At 39.9% G+C, this 20,894-nt stretch overlaps 1 protein-coding gene and 1 non-coding gene across 6 annotated transcripts in view; both read right to left on the reverse strand.

Annotated features, from left to right (window-relative positions):
* Positions 1–2,758: 2,758 nt before the first annotated feature.
* The window catches only part of LOC137260041 (uncharacterized), a 36,680-nt gene continuing 18,544 nt past the window's right edge, over positions 2,759–20,894 (reverse strand). For all 5 annotated transcript variants that reach the window (XM_067797727.1, XM_067797731.1, XM_067797728.1 and 2 more), the window contains exons 3-7: positions 17,017–17,196; positions 7,828–7,966; positions 6,005–6,130; positions 5,369–5,431; positions 2,759–3,534 (exon numbers count right to left, since the gene is read on the reverse strand). In XM_067797727.1, the coding sequence (XP_067653828.1) occupies positions 3,483–3,534; positions 5,369–5,431; positions 6,005–6,130; positions 7,828–7,966; positions 17,017–17,196 (560 nt within the window). In that variant the 3' untranslated portion in view covers positions 2,759–3,482. The remainder of the gene's footprint in view (positions 3,535–5,368; positions 5,432–6,004; positions 6,131–7,827; positions 7,967–17,016; positions 17,197–20,894) is intronic.
* Positions 8,992–9,073, reverse strand: Trnas-aga (transfer RNA serine (anticodon AGA)). Its single transcript has one exon. It is a non-coding gene; the product is annotated as a tRNA-Ser (tRNA).

The following is a 20,894-nucleotide window of genomic DNA, read 5'->3' on the forward strand; positions in this document are numbered from 1 at the left end:
AACGAAGCAAACGCTAAATTCAGAATGTGAGATTATAGTAAGGTGTAAAGTAAAACCCGTTCTCATCAGCAGAATGTGCTGTATACAGATGTAACAATAGGAAACTTAGTTTACAACAGAACTCCCAAGACAATCAAACGAAGTGGCGAGAAGACGGCCTGTAATGTAATGTATATAATTACGTCCTGAGAAGTTCTTAATGTTTGAGCCTCAGGTCCCCAGAGAAATATGCGAGAACGTTCACGTTTGACAAATTTCCTTATTTTCCTCTTTTTACTTACATATACGCCACATATATTCAGCAAAAGTTTAGGAAATCGTGAACGTGGACATTACGATAACCAGCCAGTGTGATAGCGTATGGAAATAGGGATGCAAACTTTCCCCAAGCGATGACTACGAACACTTACAGCAGTCTTCAGTGTTTTATGAATCAGACTGAATATTGTGTGTGCCAAGCTTTTTGTGCAAATGAATTGTCCATATGTTACACTTTCACCGTAATGCCACTTCTTATAAACCGTAAGAGAGCTTGACAGATGAGGCAACAAAAGCTTTTCTATCATCTTCCCTGACCGTTCAACGATTCCAACAATGCAATAAGCAGGTGTTTAGGGGCCATTATTAAACACAAGCAAATTTAAGGCAACGCAGGCGGTGTAGAGAACTATCACTGGAACATGATGTAACATGTTACTCCTCGATCTGGAAACAGTCATTCAGATGTACCCTGATATTTCTTAAAGTACTGCTAAGAAGAAAATCCAGCGGAGCTTCACATGAAGGTAGTGCTGGGGCATTTATTCGTGACCACTAAGTACACACACATCGAAGCAATTAATGAAAATGATTAAAAACAAATGCATAGAGTAAATTTTTGTTTCCATATCATGTTATGTTGTCCGGCAACTTTACGTCGACAATGTTTAAGTGTAAATATGTTTACTGTGGAGTATAGATACACTGAGCCAGTGTCCACTGAAGGTGTATGTATCACTGTGTATGGACTGCCTGTTGACGCCATTGGAAGCCAGTATGCGGAACGCGGAACTTTGCGGAGAAGAAGCAGACACTCTCAGAGACCCCATGAATTTTAATGCTGCTGTCGGAAGAAAATGTTATAATAAGCTCGTCACCTCCTGCAGCAATGTGTAGATAGGCTTGTGATTATCTATAACGGCAAACGTGTAGATGTGTGCATATTTCATAAGAAATCGCAAGAGGCGTGCATCCTTCGTGTTCTAGTGTCAGCATCTGACAGTGTCTTCCTGTCGTTTTTGATATAAAAGAAGTATGGTCAATCACAGGTGATGCACCGTAAGGTTACAGCCGGGGAATGCCGACTGGTTAAGGTGAACGATGTGTCTTGTGTATCTAACCGTTAGGCAGTGTTCATCTGAGACTGTATCTCCATCCATTGGCGGTCTCAGCAAGGTCAAACAAGGTGGCGAATCCAGGTCTCGTTCAGCTCATATAAGACCAATATGTCACAATTCAATTCTGGAAATTCCAAAGTCTAGAATTTACCCCCAAAAAATGAAATAAAAAAATCTCGCCTATGGGAGAGGTATTTTAATATATTCACGACAGCTGCATTTTGAATTTTCGTAAATCCTTTGTCAGAGAGTTTGCCCAGTGCGTATAGTTCCTGGGCCTTTGGGTGTCCAGATTAAATTGTGATGTGTTGTAAGGCTGTAACTATTCGGTTCCATACATCGACAATCGAAACTGCCACCTTACTTTTCATTTTGGATAATCATTATCACTATCTCGGTTCGATATTTGAATCCCTAATTAATGATAAATAAAAACGAATTAATTATTTTAATTATCTCCACACAATCAGAACGTTTAGAGCTCTGAAATATGACGAAACACGACTTGTTGACTCTGGGGTAATTACCCAGTGAGACTTGTCGTCAGTTAGACATGGTTGTTGATGCTGACTCTGACAATTAATGGAAAATGTGATGCTTTAACCTTCTTAAAATGTTCAAACCACACCGCAGTCTTATGTTGCCACCCAATTAACTGTTCAAGCCATACAATAGTTTACTATTTCCATCCAGGTAACTGTTCAAATCATACGACAGTCAAAGTCATCCAGAGGTATATACTCATGGAATATATCTGTTATGATTTTCCCAACACAGAACGTTTTTTAATTAAAATCTTAATAACGGTGTTGTAGAATGGAGATAAACGTGAAGTGTTGAAAAATCAGAGGTATATAGCGAAAATATAATAGCTGTGTTTCTTTTTTTATCTAAAACATCACGCTACGCGTTCGGTTTTAAATCATATTTAGAACTATCATAATTTCGTCATGCACCTCTGATCTTCCAACTATGTATGTATATCCCCTAACTACAGTCTTATCTTACCACTCAGGTAACTGTTCAAACCATACTACCGTCGTATGTTCCCATTCAGGTATCTGTTCAAAACACAGAGTCTTTTGTTCTCACGCTGGTAACTGTTCAACCCATACTACAGTCTTGTGTTGCCACCCAGATAACATTCCAATCCATACTACAGTCTTGTGTTGCCACCCAGATAACATTCCAATCCATACTACAGTCTTGTGTTGCCACCCAGATAACATTCCAATCCATACTACAGTGTAATGATCTCATCCATGTAGCTGTTCAAACCATACCCCCATTATGTAGGAGGGTCATATCTGACAACACACGTACACACCTCCAGTTGATACTGTTTCAAAGTTGCTTTACCCCCTCACTTCTTGACACTCAAGGCAGTTTAGTACGTATTTCTTTAATAAAAGATATATTACATTTCTCTGTACACAAATGAAATGGTAAGTGTTTGACCTTAATGCATAACTGTGTATAATCGCCACGAGTCTCCAGTGGCCACGGCTACTGGACAACCCCTACACCCCGGTGTCATGAAGGATACATAGTCGAGCCGCAGCTGTCTCCGTACAAGTATTTCTGGACATGATATAAAAAGACGCGTTGAGTACAAAAATATGCAGTCTATGTTTAGGAGAGTTCGCGCTAAACATAGGAGAGATGTGGCTATATAGACAGAAATTTCTACGAGTCGGGCAACATGGCTAACCAGGTTGCTATGGCAACATGCTCTGTAATGGGAGACGTCATCGACATTTAGGGTTGTTATGGCACCAGCACTGCCTGACGTTCGTTGAACACAATGCCAGTTACGTCACTGACTCCGCTACCGGGTTTGTTGGTCACGTCTCCCTACCCTCCTGATTGGTAGGAAGGCACACTTATCGCTGCCTCTGTCACGCGGCCATTCCCCAACACACCCGAATATCTAGTCTGAACACGCTGCCATTAATCATTGCGTCCATGGCTTAATGCTCGCTACTAAAGTCAAGCTCTTCGATCTCAACACTGGGTGTCGCATGTCTCCACAGTGAAGCACTTTCGAGATCTCGATGTGCAGCCGGCAACAACGGTTTGATTTATTGCTCCGAAGACAGGTGACTGTCAGTGGTAATATCGCCCGTCAGCCACCTTGGGACGAGGGATATAGCCCAGCCTGCAAACATAATACAAACGTTTAGGAATAATATTCATTGGGGATGAGTCAAAATTATCATGCATTATTCAAGAGGCAATGCAAGCGTAATACATCAAGGGACGCAACTCCTCCTCGCCTCTCAAACCAACCCGTCGCTGAATAAGGGAGCTGTCTGTGCGGATCCAAGACTTTATTCGAGTAAGACGAAATGGTGGTGAATATTTCATACCCGACAACTGTAAACTATCATAAAAATTGTATTACAACTATCATATTATTAGGGATAAAAATTGGATTATGCGAGCCTTTGGCGAGCATAATGCATATTTTTTTATCCCTAAAAATATGATATTAATAATACGGAAACACTAATAATCTCTTTATTATATAATGTGATGCTTAGAATAGTTTAAAATTAGAGCATAATATGTTTAAAGAGAATATATTGTTTGCGTATGAATACATAGCATTTGAAGCGAGGTCAAGGTCAGTGACATTTCGCAACGGCGGTATGTGGTTATGACAGGTCTCACATATAGTACAATCCTGAATATGAACCTAGAATGACTTTTTCGTCTTGCAAGAACAATAAAACAAGATAACATTCAAGAGAAAGTAAGAAATAGGATTTTGTTTACAGACAAACAGTAGTGTGTTTTCACAAGTTCATAAACCGAGAGGAAGTCAACGTTCGAGAACAAACGACCATGTTCAGAGCATGCCGAGATTTAGTCAGTTTCAGGTTCATTCGAGCCTCATATTCTGTACCTTCTATTTGAACAAAGTATTCCGGTTCATCTTTTCCAAAATTAATCACTGCCGTAATAACTCCAGCACCTCTATCGTCAACTCTGACAGAATCGCCAATATTGAACTTGGGGGCAGCCATGTTTCTTTACAAACTCGCCCAATGGAAAAAACCCTAAAAAACTCCCGACGACGTCGACGTCATCATTCAACGTTTACATTGTGGGATTCGCATGACGCTGTTTGGAGTTTTGTGATGCACATTTGCACATTTATTTGATTTGGATACCAAGTTTATTAGATCGGTTTATTGCATCGATGACACTCTCCATTATATGGTAAACTGTTTTATGTTCCTTCCGCAGTGGGGTGGTGGGTAGCCAAGGGTTGACCCTTGCGATCGCGCGTCACTCCGTAGACCCAGGTTCGATTCCCCACACGGGTACAATGTGTGACGCCCACCTCTGGTGTTCCACCGCCGTGATATCGTTGGAATATTGCTAAAAGCGGTGTAAACTAAACTCACTTCTCTGGACATCATGATGGTGCATGTAGGTTTCACCAAGGGAGAAACATATACTCTCCAAAAAAAAGTAGGGGACGATTGTCGAAATTGTGAGACATATGAGATTGAATCAATGTTCATACGATAATAATGAATGTTTTGAGAATGCATCACCACATGGGTTTTATTCTAAGCAAAGCTATTCGTTCAGTTATCCCCCTTGTTAGGTGACTGGAGTATGACATGAAAATTTCAGGTTTCAATTTTCTGTCAGTAGTGCGTGATTTGACCCCTAAAACACTGACCATGCACAGATGCAAGAAAATTATCGGAAAAAATGGTCTACAGTGATTTATCGATCTGCCTGAAAAACGTCAAGATTCATAATGACACCCCATGCACGTGTAGGTGGCCCCCACGTTGTGCACGTGCTTCCCATGCATTGAGTTTGCGTGTGGTGATAACGTGAAATGATGTATACACAAGATGATTGTCTCTGTTACGTTTCTCAATGGGTTTTCTTTCTACGAAAGTTCAGGTTCCCCAACTTTTTTTAAAGTGTATATATACCGAAAGTATACAGTAGGGACAGCGACTCACCATGGTCTGTCCAGCCCCGAAACGTCCGTCATGTCGGGTGGGTACGTCTTGTTCTCAGGGTACCTGCACCAACACAACAAAATCTGTTAGTAGACATGATCATCCATGCACAATCGCCATGCAGTTTCACGTGTCTACAAAATATACACAAGGACATGATAGTATTGGCAGTGGGTGTCTGAAACCTAAAGCCGAGGAGTACTGTGCTTAAGAAGCGGTCTACAAGCTGTGTCCATGGTAGTAGTAGTAGTAGTAGTAGTAGTAGTAGTAGTAGTAGCAAAAGTGAGTTATTGTAAGCAGCATAAGCAGACATAACTATTTTCAGAATACAAACTACCCGAAACTAGGCGGAATTGTTAATCCCACTCAATACTGCTTGAAAATTAACATAAAGAAACTAGATATACTCGTTCAAATTAGGCGAACATACATTATCAAATATTACACTACACACAATCGGGATGCCAGTATGGAAACTGAGTCGAGTTTTTTCTGGTGTTTATATACAAGTATTTTATCTACAACGGCAAGCAAGGGTGTTCGCGACGTCACTGTCTCGGCATCCCCAAGGTGGTGCCCCCTAACGGGTACTAACTGACGCTGTCCACAGAGTGTGTGTTAGCCAGCTTTACATACTCTTGGTAAGCGTAGTAGGCGTCGGGGTAGATGCCTGGACCTCCTTCGATGATGGGAGGACCGTAGTGGTCGTAGTTGTGTTTCTTGGACGGCGTCACTCGGTCCTCGTACACGGCGCCAAAGTTCCTACAAAATCACAAAGTCGTCTGATGGAATATTATGACGCAAAAACGGATGGCACAGTGGGTGCAGCCAGCCGGATATGAAACATTATCAAGGTTTTCAGGGGAAAAGCGGGGCATAGTCTGATGAGACACTCAACACCTCAGCAATAAGTCATAGAAGCAAGGAGTTGACAGGCCATATATAAGCATGTTCTTGATTCAATAATTTTGATTTCAACATATTTTATTCATTTAAGAAAAGGATTTGGCACATGTTAGCCAGCTTTATGACGCCCTCTCCCAATATTTACAACAAATATATTTAAAAGAGAAACAGAGAAGATATACATGAGAGGTCTCGTGTTTGAGAACACAAGTGATTAGGATGAACAAGGGAATCGTTTAGTTTGATTGATGCAATGATGGACATGTTTGAAGATGTTCAGATTTTCTCAATCGAGAGGACTCCATTGCCATGTAAAATAAGGCATATATTTAGTAATTAAACATCTCTTTTGTAAAATATAACTTATGTTAGTTAACAAAGATTCTCTTTGTGTTTCATGATGCAGACAGTCCAAGAAATTATGATATACATTTTCACAAATACATCCACAAGAACATGATGGATCTGTAAGTCGTAGTTGAGCGTGCTTACATTGTATCTTAACCTTGTGTGTAAAATATTTAGTTTACGTATTCCAGATGAAAGGTATGATGGGGCACTATTGCGATTTGCTTCACGATTTCCTTTAAATGACGAAATGGGATCACAATTCCTTGCAGTTGACGGGAGATCGTTCCAGGCTTTTATAGCTGGCGGAATAAACGAAGAAGTTGAATATTTTAGTCTTGTATCGGGAACTGTATAATTGTCAGTATTATGCAAGATATAATGAGTTCTTTTTCCTACAACAGGTATGGAACAAATCATTTAAGAATGAAGGGGCGATGTTATGTTTAATCTTATAAAACAAGCTTAATTTACCATCCTTTCTTCTCTCCGATAACGAGTCGCAATCCAGTTTCATAATAAAGAACTCTACTCGACTGGGCGTCTATTTGTGTGTGCGCGCGCGCACGCACGCACACACACACAACCGCTCCTTCCAGCTGTAGACTTTCTAACTTGTTCGAATCTTCAATCAGACATCAATCCCAGACCTCACATTAAATTCTTGAAAACGTTTTCCTGTTCAATATGTATTTAACCAATCACTTTAGAGACTTTTTCCATAACATTTCCGGTGTGATAAGACCAACTGCCATTTGAAGAAAACGTCAGACCCAAATGTTTGTGAAAGTCTACAGTAGCTATACTAACTCCATCAAAATATAGTTAAAATAATGTTGTAAAGAAAATATCATAGCTGTACTTTGTCGGCATTGTATTTGCTTCTCATTATCGCCCGACCCAAAAATTCGATCCGACTATCAAATTCTGTTTTTAAGAGAGAATGGAACTGTGACTCTCAAAACGTATTTGCGTTTCTGACATTTCTAAGTATTGATTTTCTATCGGAGAAAAAGTGTAATTTCCCCTGAAATCAAGGGGTCAATCAGTCCAGAAGATCTGCATCCAACATGCAAAACAGAAATCGAGGGTGCCCCTAGAGCCCCTGTTGTCAGCTGTGACGATAATGAGAATAGCACAGCTCATGTTGCAAGGTAACTTAAGCAAAATGTGACGTAGACTACAGCTACAGTCTATATACTCACTCATGTTCCCGGGCTCTCATCCGTCTGTAGCAGCAACAGTATGCGATTATGATTGCTATGGTAACGAGGAGGAGAAAAGCCCCGGCAGCGATGGATGTCCCAAGCACGAGCTTCTCGTGGGTCGTCAGCTCCCATGTCCCTGTCACATACAACAGTATTCACCCATAAACAACTTTTGCGAGGTAGGTAAGAAAACACAACATCTTGTATATGATTTGAAAACAGACTTCCGCGCTAAAAATGGTGGTTATGACTTATTTTATTATGAGGAAAACAAGAACAAAAGTGAATTTGAATTTGAATCTTCAATCTGAAAAGAATATATAAGAACGTAACATCAGCAATGCAAAGACAGTATGGTCACCATGACAACACGACCGATCCGATTTCCAACCACAAATAATGAAAATTGTTAAAGAAACTGGCATGCATGAGATATAGAGAAAGTGATGAGAATACCAAGCGTACAGCTGTAGATATAGAAGAACATATATAAGAAGTAGTTTCCGAAATAATAACACAACACAGATCTTCTCCTACATGTTTCAATCGTGTATTGTGATAAGCACGAACTGAACACAGGAATTCTAGTGTGTTGAGTATGATCCCATGTTTGTCACAAGAAGCAGTCTGTTTGCTTTTGGGTTCACCTGGAAACGATGAAGGATCAAATAACTCGAAATAGGGATACGTGCACAATAATAGTGACTTAGATTCAACTTTATCCATCACCTCACGTGGCTTGATGATTGGGAGTGGGTGAGTTTAGTTTTACGCCACACTCAGCAAGTATAGTCGCATTTCAACGCAAGTGTGGGTTGCTAAAAGCCTATTCTACTCCGGATCATCAAGGGTCGCTTGGTGAATGACAGATACTGACATGTAACACTTAATACAAAACTCCCAGCTGTTTCTTTTGTTATGGTCTTCGTGTAAAAAAAAGTGAAAACAGAGAAATATATATGCTTGTCCCATATTTTTTTTCGTCAGTGTACCATCCTCCTCCTTACCCTTTGATCCGTCGTTTCTAATATTTGTGAAGACTGCAAAATGTTTAACAAAATAATGATAAAAAAAAAATTAAAACCATTCCCTTAAATCCGTGGGCAGTCTTTCCATTGTTTATGAAGGTTATGAAATAATGTGAGAAGAAAAAAAGGTGTGCGTCGTCGGCAGGATTCGAACCTGCGCGGGAAGATCCCAATAGATTTCTAGTCTATCGCCTTAACCACTCGGCCACGACGACCACGCTCAGCCCAGGCGAGTGTTTGCTGTCTATTCGTACTGAGCGAGCCGCGGCAAAGACTATAAATAGACCGGTTTTGAACTGATTGTGTCAATTTGTGAGAAAGGGTAGTCGCACAAACTCACTTCTATAATGCACTCCGAAATGTTGTCCATATACATAAAAATACCCCCAAAACCAAACGGTTGTTAAATTACTTAACTAAAATTTAATAGATCTACATCGTCAGAACGACGTGCCCGACTTGCGTGAGCGGTGGGTTGGAATAATTGCACATAACTGTGTAGCCGAGAGCCGCGATGCGGTCCTATACAGTCAAGACATGACCCTGCATCGCGGCCGAGAACACCACCTTCATAAATCCTATTCAGATTCTAGCGGCCGATTACCCCTCGTATTTTCTTGTGATTTTTTAAATATACTTCCCGTGGGTTTTTGACTGAAAAGTCGATAGCGATCTACTCCCAGATAATTTCCCTACACATACATGTAACTGTCATGTTTTTATGTTCATACGTTTATATATTAATGGGCATGTTACCCGTAAACTTTGTGTTTCAACGATAGCGAGCTGACATGTTGACATGCTATGCGCATGCGCCAAATTTCTATAGTCTGTATCGGAAGATGTTCTTCATTAGTGGTATGCAAAACTCACTCTCGTCTCCTGTTTCGCGCGCTCGTACTTAAATTACAATCACTCTTATGTATAACGTATTTATCTGTTTTTGTGCCATGATTTATAGCTTTTCTTTGCAGAGAGGATTCCATTCACATCCAAATGAAAAAGACGTTAGCACATTTATTTTTGTACAATATAGCGCTCAGGACACTTAAGGAAGCACGATCTTGTCGTTTTCACTATGATATTTCACTTCGACACATGTCCAAGAATTTCAAGCATTCTCCAAATTTACATTCTTGTATTGTTAACAAAATCCAAGCAGGCCCAAGTGTAAGATAAGAATGTTTTTACTAGAATTAGTTTTATTTTGCCGGATAATATGAATGTTTGAACTTAATCTGTGAGTGAATTTGATCGTGTTTGTGCAGACGTATTGCTTGTTGCAAGGTAATTTGAATTCAGACGTCATTACACTTTTCTTTCAATTATAAAAAATGAGGGTGTTCTATTATGCATTTTGTTTAGTACCGGAATAATTTTCTATCCATTTTATAAGGTTGTGCACCCGTAAAGATTCGGGATAGATTTGATTTTCAGCATCACTTGTCTGTCGCAAGAGGCGACTAACGGAATCGGATGGTCAGGCTCGCTGACTTTGTCCACACACATCATCGTATTCCATTTGCGATGTTCACGCTGTTGATCACTGGATTGTCTGGTCCAAGCTCGATTATTTACAGATCGGCGCCATATGGCTGGAATATTTGCTGAGTGCAGCTTAAAACTGAACTCACTCACTCAGCTATACGTGGTTGTTCCTCAATGATTTTACATGTGTAGGTTTAAATAAAATATGAATGATATTTTCTGTTTCAGCTTTGCAGAAAGAATACAGCTAAACTACAATTTTAAATTTGAACGTCTTTATCTGTTGTCAGCATCCTAATTTCTGTGAATAACACGGTGTTGAAATCATCTTAGCTTTGTCTTCGTTGCTGTTACTTACTGACGTCAAATTATCTTTCGATATTTATGTATCAGTATCATTTTGCCATTTTGATTAACTAATCTTTGTCTATTTTTCCCCTTTAAACATCACCCTCTAAGCAACAGCATAAATTAATCTGCATCCCCCCTGTAGTATGAAGTTCTGAGGTTACATGTATATGGATTTAATGCTTTCCCCAATATACAATCATATGATACAGATTCAGTTTACCTGCATGGACCCTATCTGGATTTACATGATCTTTTGTACCGCTGGCGATAGTAGTCAAATTTAGCCATATTTGGAAACCACAAAAATCACACGTTTAAAAAATCTGGTAAGTTTGCATTTACTTCAGTTCGTGAGGTAGTAACTGTCTCAGGACAGTACTTTTACACTACTTCAACATCCTTTGAGGACAGAGTTGCTAATTTAAACTACCGATTACAAAAGAAAAAATATATCTAACAACAACACCCCTCTCTGCAAAGAAAAGCTATAAATCATGGCACAAAAACAGATAAATACGTTATACATAAGAGTGATTGTAATTTAAGTACGAGCGCGCGAAACAGGAGACGAGAGTGAGTTTTGCATACCACTAATGAAGAACATCTTCCGATACAGACTATAGAAATTTGGCGCATGCGCATAGCATGTCAACATGTCAGCTCGCTATCGTTGAAACACAAAGTTTACGGGTAACATGCCCATTAATATATAAACGTATGAACATAAAAACATGACAGTTACATGTATGTGTAGGGAAATTATCTGGGAGTAGATCGCTATCGACTTTTCAGTCAAAAACCCACGGGAAGTATATTTAAAAAATCACAAGAAAATACGAGGGGTAATCGGCCGCTAGAATCTGAATAGGATTTATGAAGGTGGTGTTCTCGGCCGCGATGCAGGGTCATGTCTTGACTGTATAGGACCGCATCGCGGCTCTCGGCTAATAACTGTGAAGATAGGACTATAGTCTGTTGATTACACGAAGATTGACAATGTAACACAAACTGTCATTCATTAACATTTTTTCAAAACACAACTTTCATAACATGTTGATGAGCTCATTGCTTCGAATTTTCTTGACATTTTTTGTCCTCATCTGTCTACAGAACATATATATAGCATCGGATGTCAAATATTGACATCTATGTTTTCTTTATTTCTCATTACATTTATAGAGCCTGTAGTGTCAGAATCCTCTGTGTAATATACTTGCGTTGTTTATGTTTCACCAAAACACAATCAATAGTCAAACGCCGAAGGAAATATGAAAAATGATTCTGATGAACATCGATCACCATCTGTACACACCTGATCACAATGATAAGAAAAACTGGATGCCAGATTAAGGCCAATTATATACAGTTTGGAACCAGAGTGGTTTCTGTCTGTCGCAGTTTCTGACAGTTTACATGCATTCTTTAGGCAGGTATTAGCATCTTAAATTACTACATTATGCCTTAATCATGTGCAAGTCTGGTCCGCTAGCCAGTGGCTATGTAGTAAAAACCATGCAGTCGGGCCAATAATTGTAAAATTTCAACAGTCTCTGGTCCGATCGAGTGGCTAGTGAACGTTCAATTTGTGAATATATCACTCTCCTGAACATGCTTTGAAATCATGCAAGATTATGGAATGATACCAAATTATGTGTAAGCAGCGTAATGATGAAACCCTTGTTTCGGACTCGTGTGAATTATATTTAGAGGGCTGGAAACGGTCTGACATAGCTAGCAGGACTTATTTCCAAAATTACACAACTTTGCCATAACATCATATCTGGTTATACACAAACCTTGCCATAACATCGTATCTGGTTATAGTAGAAACCTTGCCATAACATCACATCTGGTTATACACAAACTTTCCCATAAGATCATATCTGTTTATAGTACAAACGTTGCCACAATATCATATATGGCTATACACAAACCTTGCCACAGTATCATATCTGGTTATACACAAACGTTGCCACAATATCATATATGGCTATACACAACCCTTGCCACAGTATCATATCTGGGTATACACAAACCTTGCCACAGTATCATATCTGGTTATAGTACAAACCTTGCCACAGTATCATATCTGGTTATACACAAACGTTGCCACAATATCATATATGGCTATACACAAACCTTGCCACAGTATCATATCTGGCTATACACAAACGTTGCCACAATATCATATATGGCTATACACAAACCTTGCCACAGTATCATATCTGGTTATACACAAACGTTGCCACAATATCATATATGGCTATACACAACCCTTGCCACAGTATCATATCTGGTTATACACAAACGTTGCCACAAAATCATATATGGCTATACACAACCCTTGCCACAGTATCATATCTGGGTATACACAAACGTTGCCACAATATCATATATGGCTATACACAACCCTTGCCACAGTATCATATCTGGTTATACACAAACGTTGCCACAATATCATATATGGCTATACACAAACCTTGCCACCGTATCATATCTGGTTATACACAAACGTTGCCACAATATCATATATGGCTATACACAACCCTTGCCACAGTATCATATCTGGGTATACACAAACGTTGCCACAATATCATATATGGCTATACACAAACCTTGCCACAGTATCATATCTGGTTATACACAAACGTTGCCACAATATCATATATGGCTATACACAAACCTTGCCACCGTATCATATCTGGTTATACACAAACGTTGCCACAATATCATATATGGCTATACACAAACCTTGCCACCGTATCATATCTGTTTATAGTACAAACGTTGCCACAATATCATATATGGCTATACACAACCCTTGCCACAGTATCATATCTGGTTATACACAAACGTTGCCACAATATCATATATGGCTATACACAAACCTTGCCACCGTATCATATCTGGTTATACACAAACGTTGCCACAATATCATATATGGCTATACACAAACCTTGCCACCGTATCATATCTGGTTATACACAAACGTTGCCACAATATCATATATGGCTATACACAACCCTTGCCACAGTATCATATCTGGTTATACACAAACGTTGCCACAATATCATATATGGCTATACACAACCCTTGCCACAGTATCATATCTGGTTATACACAAACGTTGCCACAATATCATATATGGCTATACACAAACCTTGCCACCGTATCATATCTGGTTATACACAAACGTTGCCACAATATCATATATGGCTATACACAACCGTTGCCACAGTATCATATCTGGTTATACACAAACGTTGCCACAATATCATATATGGCTATACACAAACCTTGCCACCGTATCATATCTGGTTATACACAAACGTTGCCACAATATCATATATGGCTATACACAAACCTTGCCACCGTATCATATCTGGTTATACACAACCCTTGCCACAATATCATATATGGCTATACACAAACCTTGCCACCGTATCATATCTGGTTATACACAAACGTTGCCACAATATCATATATGGCTATACACAAACCTTGCCACCGTATCATATCTGTTTATAGTACAAACGTTGCCACAATATCATATATGGCTATACACAACCCTTGCCACAGTATCATATCTGGTTATACACAAACGTTGCCACAATATCATATATGGCTATACACAAACCTTGCCACCGTATCATATCTGGTTATACACAAACGTTGCCACAATATCATATATGGCTATACACAAACCTTGCCACCGTATCATATCTGGTTATACACAAACGTTGCCACAATATCATATATGGCTATACACAACCCTTGCCACAGTATCATATCTGGCTATACACAAACCTTGCCACCGTATCATATCTGGTTATACACAAACGTTGCCACAATATCATATATGGCTATACACAACCCTTGCCACAGTATCATATCTGGTTATACACAAACGTTGCCACAATACACACAAACCTTGCCATAACATCATGTGGTTATACAGATATCTTGCCATAACATCATCTGTTTATAAAGAAATTGTTCTGTTTTACATCTTGATTTATGTATATAATCTGTTGTGTTAATTTTTGTTCAAATATATATGCTTTCTTTCATTTCGACACCAACTTAACTATAGTCTGTCTAACAGTCATACATTTTCCCTTCTGGCTTGTCCGCCTGGACTAATGCTTAGTCTCTGAATATATAATTCTGATTGTAACAAACAAACTTATTTAAATTGAAAAGAAGCCCAAAGCTTACCAGAGATCCAGAACCTGGCGAAATGTAGACTTGCTCTATTTAGAAACCACATTGACCTTCCTGTTGTACTATTTCTATTCTCTGAGAAAGTGTCCATGGAATAGACCGGAGCGGAGGGGAGCGTCTCAAAATCTATTCAGAATGATCTGTCACAGGGCATGTCACCTTAAGAAAGTAACTTGTCCTGACTAATTTTCCACTTGCTCCGATTTAAATGACAAAATCCTAATGGCGCATAATTATGAAAGAATAAATCAGCATGGTATTTGATGTTAATGTTTACTGTGTATGGAGAAGTGATAAAGATCTGGGAAAGATAACTCTTATTATCATCGCGAAATTTAAAAGCGACATTTTGGGCTGATATGAAAATGAAAACCCAGTTTGCAGTTTGAAACTGTAAGCGGAGGAAATTATCTAGTAGCCCGCGGACAAGTTAGATACTATTACTTGTTTGCCCCAAATAAAAACTGACTTGTCCCTGGCATCGCGCGATGGGATTTTTTAACTCCTTATCTCTTTTTGCAAAATAATTATTGTAGAATCTTTTCCGGTTAAATTTTGCAATGAAAAGTTGCTTAAATTCAGCTTATCATCTTGTAATACTATGAAAGTGGAAGATTCCCGTTACAGTTCAAGTACAAGGCATGCGTGTCAATTGTTTGTGTAGAATAGTTCGCTTTCAACAATATTGACTTCCACAGAAAAGGTACATTAAGCTCAACATGGATAACAAAGAATATTCTGTTGTCTTGTGGTTTTTGGTTTGCCAGTATGAATTCATCACTCCTTGGTGTTGGAAAGTACCCATCTTTATATTTATTCTCTTTCATTTAAGAGCAATCCTTTCACTACTTAGATATAGTAATTTTACATAGCAGGTGAAAATGGTCGTTATGATAACGTTGAACACACTCCTCAAAGGCCTTGTATTTAAAAAACAAAACAAAACAAACAACTAATGGGTTTAGTCTATGTTTTTACGAAACAATAGCTACACTTGGATATCTCCAGTTCACAACATTCACTCTGATATTACCAGATCTCTTGCTAAATACTATATCATGTCACAGAAATTAGGTAAATTATCTTGCTCAAGCAACCACATGATCAATGTTTGTGTTCCGAACCGAATGTCTGTTTCTGAAACATACCTGTCTGACTGTTAGATGTTATTTTACTGATTTCGTAAGTGAATTACTGGTAGATATGCGAAAAATAATTAAATGGTAAAGTTCGGGTGCTTTAGATTCTGGCAATTAATTTCTTAACCTTTTAGTTTGAGACAGTGTAAGAAAAATCATTATTTCAGTTTATGGGAAGGTGTTCAGCCAGCAATCAAAGACGGTTGTTCTATAGTCTTCAAACGCACATTAACTTCATGTGCTTTATGAATGTCGTGGTCTATATATACCGAACAGGAAAAGAAACGCGACCATGTTTTCTTGGTCAAGATTTAAATAGAAGACACAAACACGAAAGCTTATGTCTTCGAAATTTGCGTTTCTTTTGCTGTTCAGTATAGCTAAACATGAGAGGTAAACAACAGGGCTGCGTGGTATTATCCAATATCCCGAAATGCATATCGCAGTACGGGTACTTGAATCGTAACACATTACAATGCATTTTATTTGCTAACACACAGTGGTACTAAACATGATAGTTAACAGGGAAGAGTTGTGCAGGACAGGAGCAGTCAGCTCTGCTACTGACATGACACGGTGTACACATATAGTCATACCATTCTTCTATAAACATTTTTTTACATTTTGTGGCTATGGGTATTTGTTGTATTCCTATAGTGTGTGTTCGTGTTTGCGATATGTGTGTCGTGAAATTTGACTGTTTCCACTTTTCCCACAAATTTTTCATGTAAAATGTCCTAAACACTATACGTTCAGTCAGATGAATTGAACAATTTTTCAGATGTTCCAAAATGAGGTCAAATGTATTTCGAACCGCAGCACCATCAACGTTTCTCATTCACGGTCATAATTAGTTGTAAGCTCAGCTGTCATTCAGGGGAGATAATCGATAAATTGATGAAATATGATGATCATGATAATCAAAATAATTAAAATTGCATTCCCGAGATACTTACAACTACACGCTGGTTTCACGGCATTTGACCACGCCCCTGTTGGGAGACAGGTGACATTGGATGGACCAACCACACGGTGTCCGAACTTCCTGCAGCCAATCATGACGTAGGAGCCCGCAGTCACGTTGTAGTTGCTGAGTATCATGTTATCGTCATTGGGAGAGGCGATGACGTCACACTCTGTAAGGAAAACGTCACAACGTATAGGCCTTGGTGTATATTTGAGACAACAGTAGAATGCCTTGCCAGGACTAACCGCACTACTTCGAACAATGTCGTAGTTTCTCGCTCTGTCGCAACAAGAGACTTTCACCCACAAGGTAGGGACCAGCGTCAGTTATGTAAATATGTAAACGGTAATCCGATACACACCATGTTCAAAAACAACGTCTATGGCTTGTGTCTCTGACAACGTGAACCATGAGAATTGGAGTTGCGTTTGGTCACCACTGACAACGACATACGTACTTGGTGCTCGATCTACCCTGTAACGCCAAGCAAACTTTATTCAACGTTCAACAGCATGGTGGAATTCTCTTCAAATCAGGACTTAAAGCAATATTTACGATAAATATACAGTTGGCAGTCGACAATAGTTGGATAATATCTGTACAGGTGGTTGTTTCGTGAAATGACGGGATAGATATCACAAATTAGCAGAACAAGGTATTCAGTATTCCAGAACCTTCAATTTACAGTATTTGCACACAGTAGATTTCCCATATACCGCCCCACATCATGCCAAACGGAACGAAACTGTGATAAGGCTATTCTTACCTTCTTAATATTGACAGAGCGTGTATTTTGGTCCCACATGAAATTTTCTTTAAACAGGGCATAAATAACGCACAGGAACTATTTTGGAACTTTGCAGGACATTCCTGCAACACCCATATTGTGTGTTTCACAGCATGTTGCACAACGTACAAACACAATACAGCTACAGGCATGAGATAAGCCATACAGTCGCGTGCGATACATCGTGGGGCACGCCTTGTACCCTGACGTAATGCATGATGAGAACAAAGAACAGGCTATCAACTAATATCAACAAATATCAAGTAAAAGTAAGGTTTTCCGCAAGAAATGACTGTGCAGATTGCTAGACCTGGATACTGGGTGTATTGCAGGTGCCACATTGAACATGCATCACAGAAACAGGGCATCTACATGACGAACCAACAAGATACCTACAACCCCGCCACTTCCACCAGACAGGAACGAATAACAAAATACTTTTACCACTCTACCCCATCACTCGACAGGAACCCAAAACCTACCTCCACATAAAAAGCTGATCATTCGATGACCAAACGCTACCAAAGTCCTACCTAGTCGTTGTGTAGTATTGGAAGTTTTGTTTATAAACATGACACGGTCTGCCCATGGCTTGCCGCTGCTCAACTCACCGGCTTCGTAAGGCATCTTATTCCGTGGGTGGTCAGGTAACAAATGCACACACCATATTAGACATCATATTTTAGACTGGAGACATTTGTCTACGCCTTGTTAAAGCCATAACTCGACAAGAAAAAGATGCTCTGAGTCGGAAGTATCCCGCCTTTAGCATGCCCGTACCGACACAGGTCGGGGCCCGCCAAACAGCTGCATCAGTGTAGCATCTTCACTGTAATTGGAAGTATGAGCATGTTCCAGATGGATGGAGTGTTAGGCGTTTTGGTCTCAATGTTCACAGTTGTTTGGCGAAGTTGTCGAGGGTGTGTGACCTGTCTATTTTCGTTCAATGCTCTTCAATTTCAGCGTTTCAAACATCCAGTTGCGTTGTCTTTGTGCTCAAAGACTTTCGCTCCTCCCGTGAGGCGACTGGCGGAATGAGGAAATGTAAACACACCTGAAGCATATTTTCCGGAAACAGCAGTAATAATCACAGCACCTTGAGACCTGTACACAACACCTGTCCATGATGAAGGATTAGCCGGCTTCTATGACGCACCTGAGCCTAATCTGATCTCAGTAAAACAGCATCAGATGTCCATTCTCACACGTAAACATTTGGTTTATAATCCATTGAAAGAGCATATTTACGGGTCAGCGGATAAAAAATAGCGATTTAAAATAATTGTGTAATTTCATTGTTTTGAGTGCGTGGGTTTAGTTTTACGCCGCACTCGGCAGTATTCCAGCTATATGGCGGCGGTCTGTATATAATCGAGTCTGGATCAGACAGTCTACTGATCAGCAACATGAGCATCGACCTGAACAATTGGGAACCGATGACATGTGTCAACCAAGTCAGCGAGTCTGACCACACGATCCCGTTAGTCGCCTCTTACGACAAGCATAGTCGCCTTTTGTGGCAAGCATGGGTTGTCATTGTTTTGAAACAAAGGCAGCCCATATGCTGTGTTTATTCCGAGCGCAGAGGTCACCCCGACCTGGACAAATTAAAACGTTTCAGTCTCGCTTTTCTCGGCATGCTCAGTTGTGTAAAAATCCCCAATTGACACAAATACAGTGTTTTCCAACCAGAGGCACGTGCAATACTATATTAGATATTTGCATGAAAACCATTGGATTACAAAAGACTGCAGGAATCACCCGCAAGACAACCTCTACAAGATGCCCTCACACAGGTAGAGGTGTCATAGTATAGACTGACACTTCTACAATATCCCCACTGAGGTAGAGGTATCATAGCACATACTAACACCTCTACACAATGTCCCTACACAGGTAGAGGTATCATAGCACAGACTGACACCTCTACACAATGTCCCTACACAGGTAGAGGTATCATGGCACAGGCTAACACCTCTACACAATGTCCTCACAAAGGTACAGGTGTAATAGCACAGTCAATCTACCGTGTGCACAGACTGACACCTCTACACAATGTCCCTACACAGGTAGAGGTATCATAGCACAGACTGACACCTCTACACAATGTTCCTATACAGGTAGAGGTGTCATAGCACAGGCTAACATCTCTACACAATGTCCTCACAGAGGTATAGGTGTCATAGCACAGTCATGCACAGAATTACACCTCTACACATATCCTTAATGAGGCAGAGGTGTCGCACAGACGCACACCTCTACACAATCTCCTCACACAGGTAGGGGTATCACAGCACAGAATGACACCTCTACACAATGTCCCCACTGAAGTAGGGGTATCATGACACAGATTGACAGCTCCACAGAATGTACTCAGTGAGGTAGAGGTGTCAGTACCGACTGATTCCTCAATGCCCTTACAAGGGGTGGATGTGTCATGTCACACACTGACATCGCTCCACAATGCCCGCACTGAGGTAGAGGTATCATGGCACAGATTGGCGAATCTACACAATGGCTGGAAGGGATCTATAAGTGTTTATATATACACACATAAATAAGACCAGTGCAGCGTTCACATGTTATATACAGGTAATGAAACACCACTCCAACAGAATATATTTTAATATTGGGCTTAGTTTACAAGGTAGAAGCAGCAGTTGGTCCGACAAATCCAATCCAAGGCTGAATAATGTCTCTTTTTCTAGACAATCACGAACGTTAAGTAATACTGTCTCGTCACTGGAATATATCCTGGGCGGCGCATATCAACTCGGCGAAACAACGAGTGAGGGTCCGTGCTTCAGTTCACACTGGCCTGAGGAAGGGATGCGACTAGGTATGTGACGTCATTTTATTGTTAGCCGGTGTGGACTCGGAACTAACCACACATCACCATATACCCTTCCTAGGAGTTACACAGAAATTTTAAGTTTAAAAAACCAAATGGCTTTTAAGCAAATTATTTCAGTTCAGCTTGAAATTTACTATCTTATAATAAGTGCATATTCCATTTTCAGTGTTGGAAATGTTCCTGCCCTTTACATGCTGGAAAGCACACTCTCTCCTTCAGCAAAATG

Source organism: Haliotis asinina, chromosome 13 (genome assembly GCF_037392515.1).
Source record: "Haliotis asinina isolate JCU_RB_2024 chromosome 13, JCU_Hal_asi_v2, whole genome shotgun sequence".
Classification (NCBI taxonomy): domain Eukaryota; kingdom Metazoa; phylum Mollusca; class Gastropoda; order Lepetellida; family Haliotidae; genus Haliotis; species Haliotis asinina.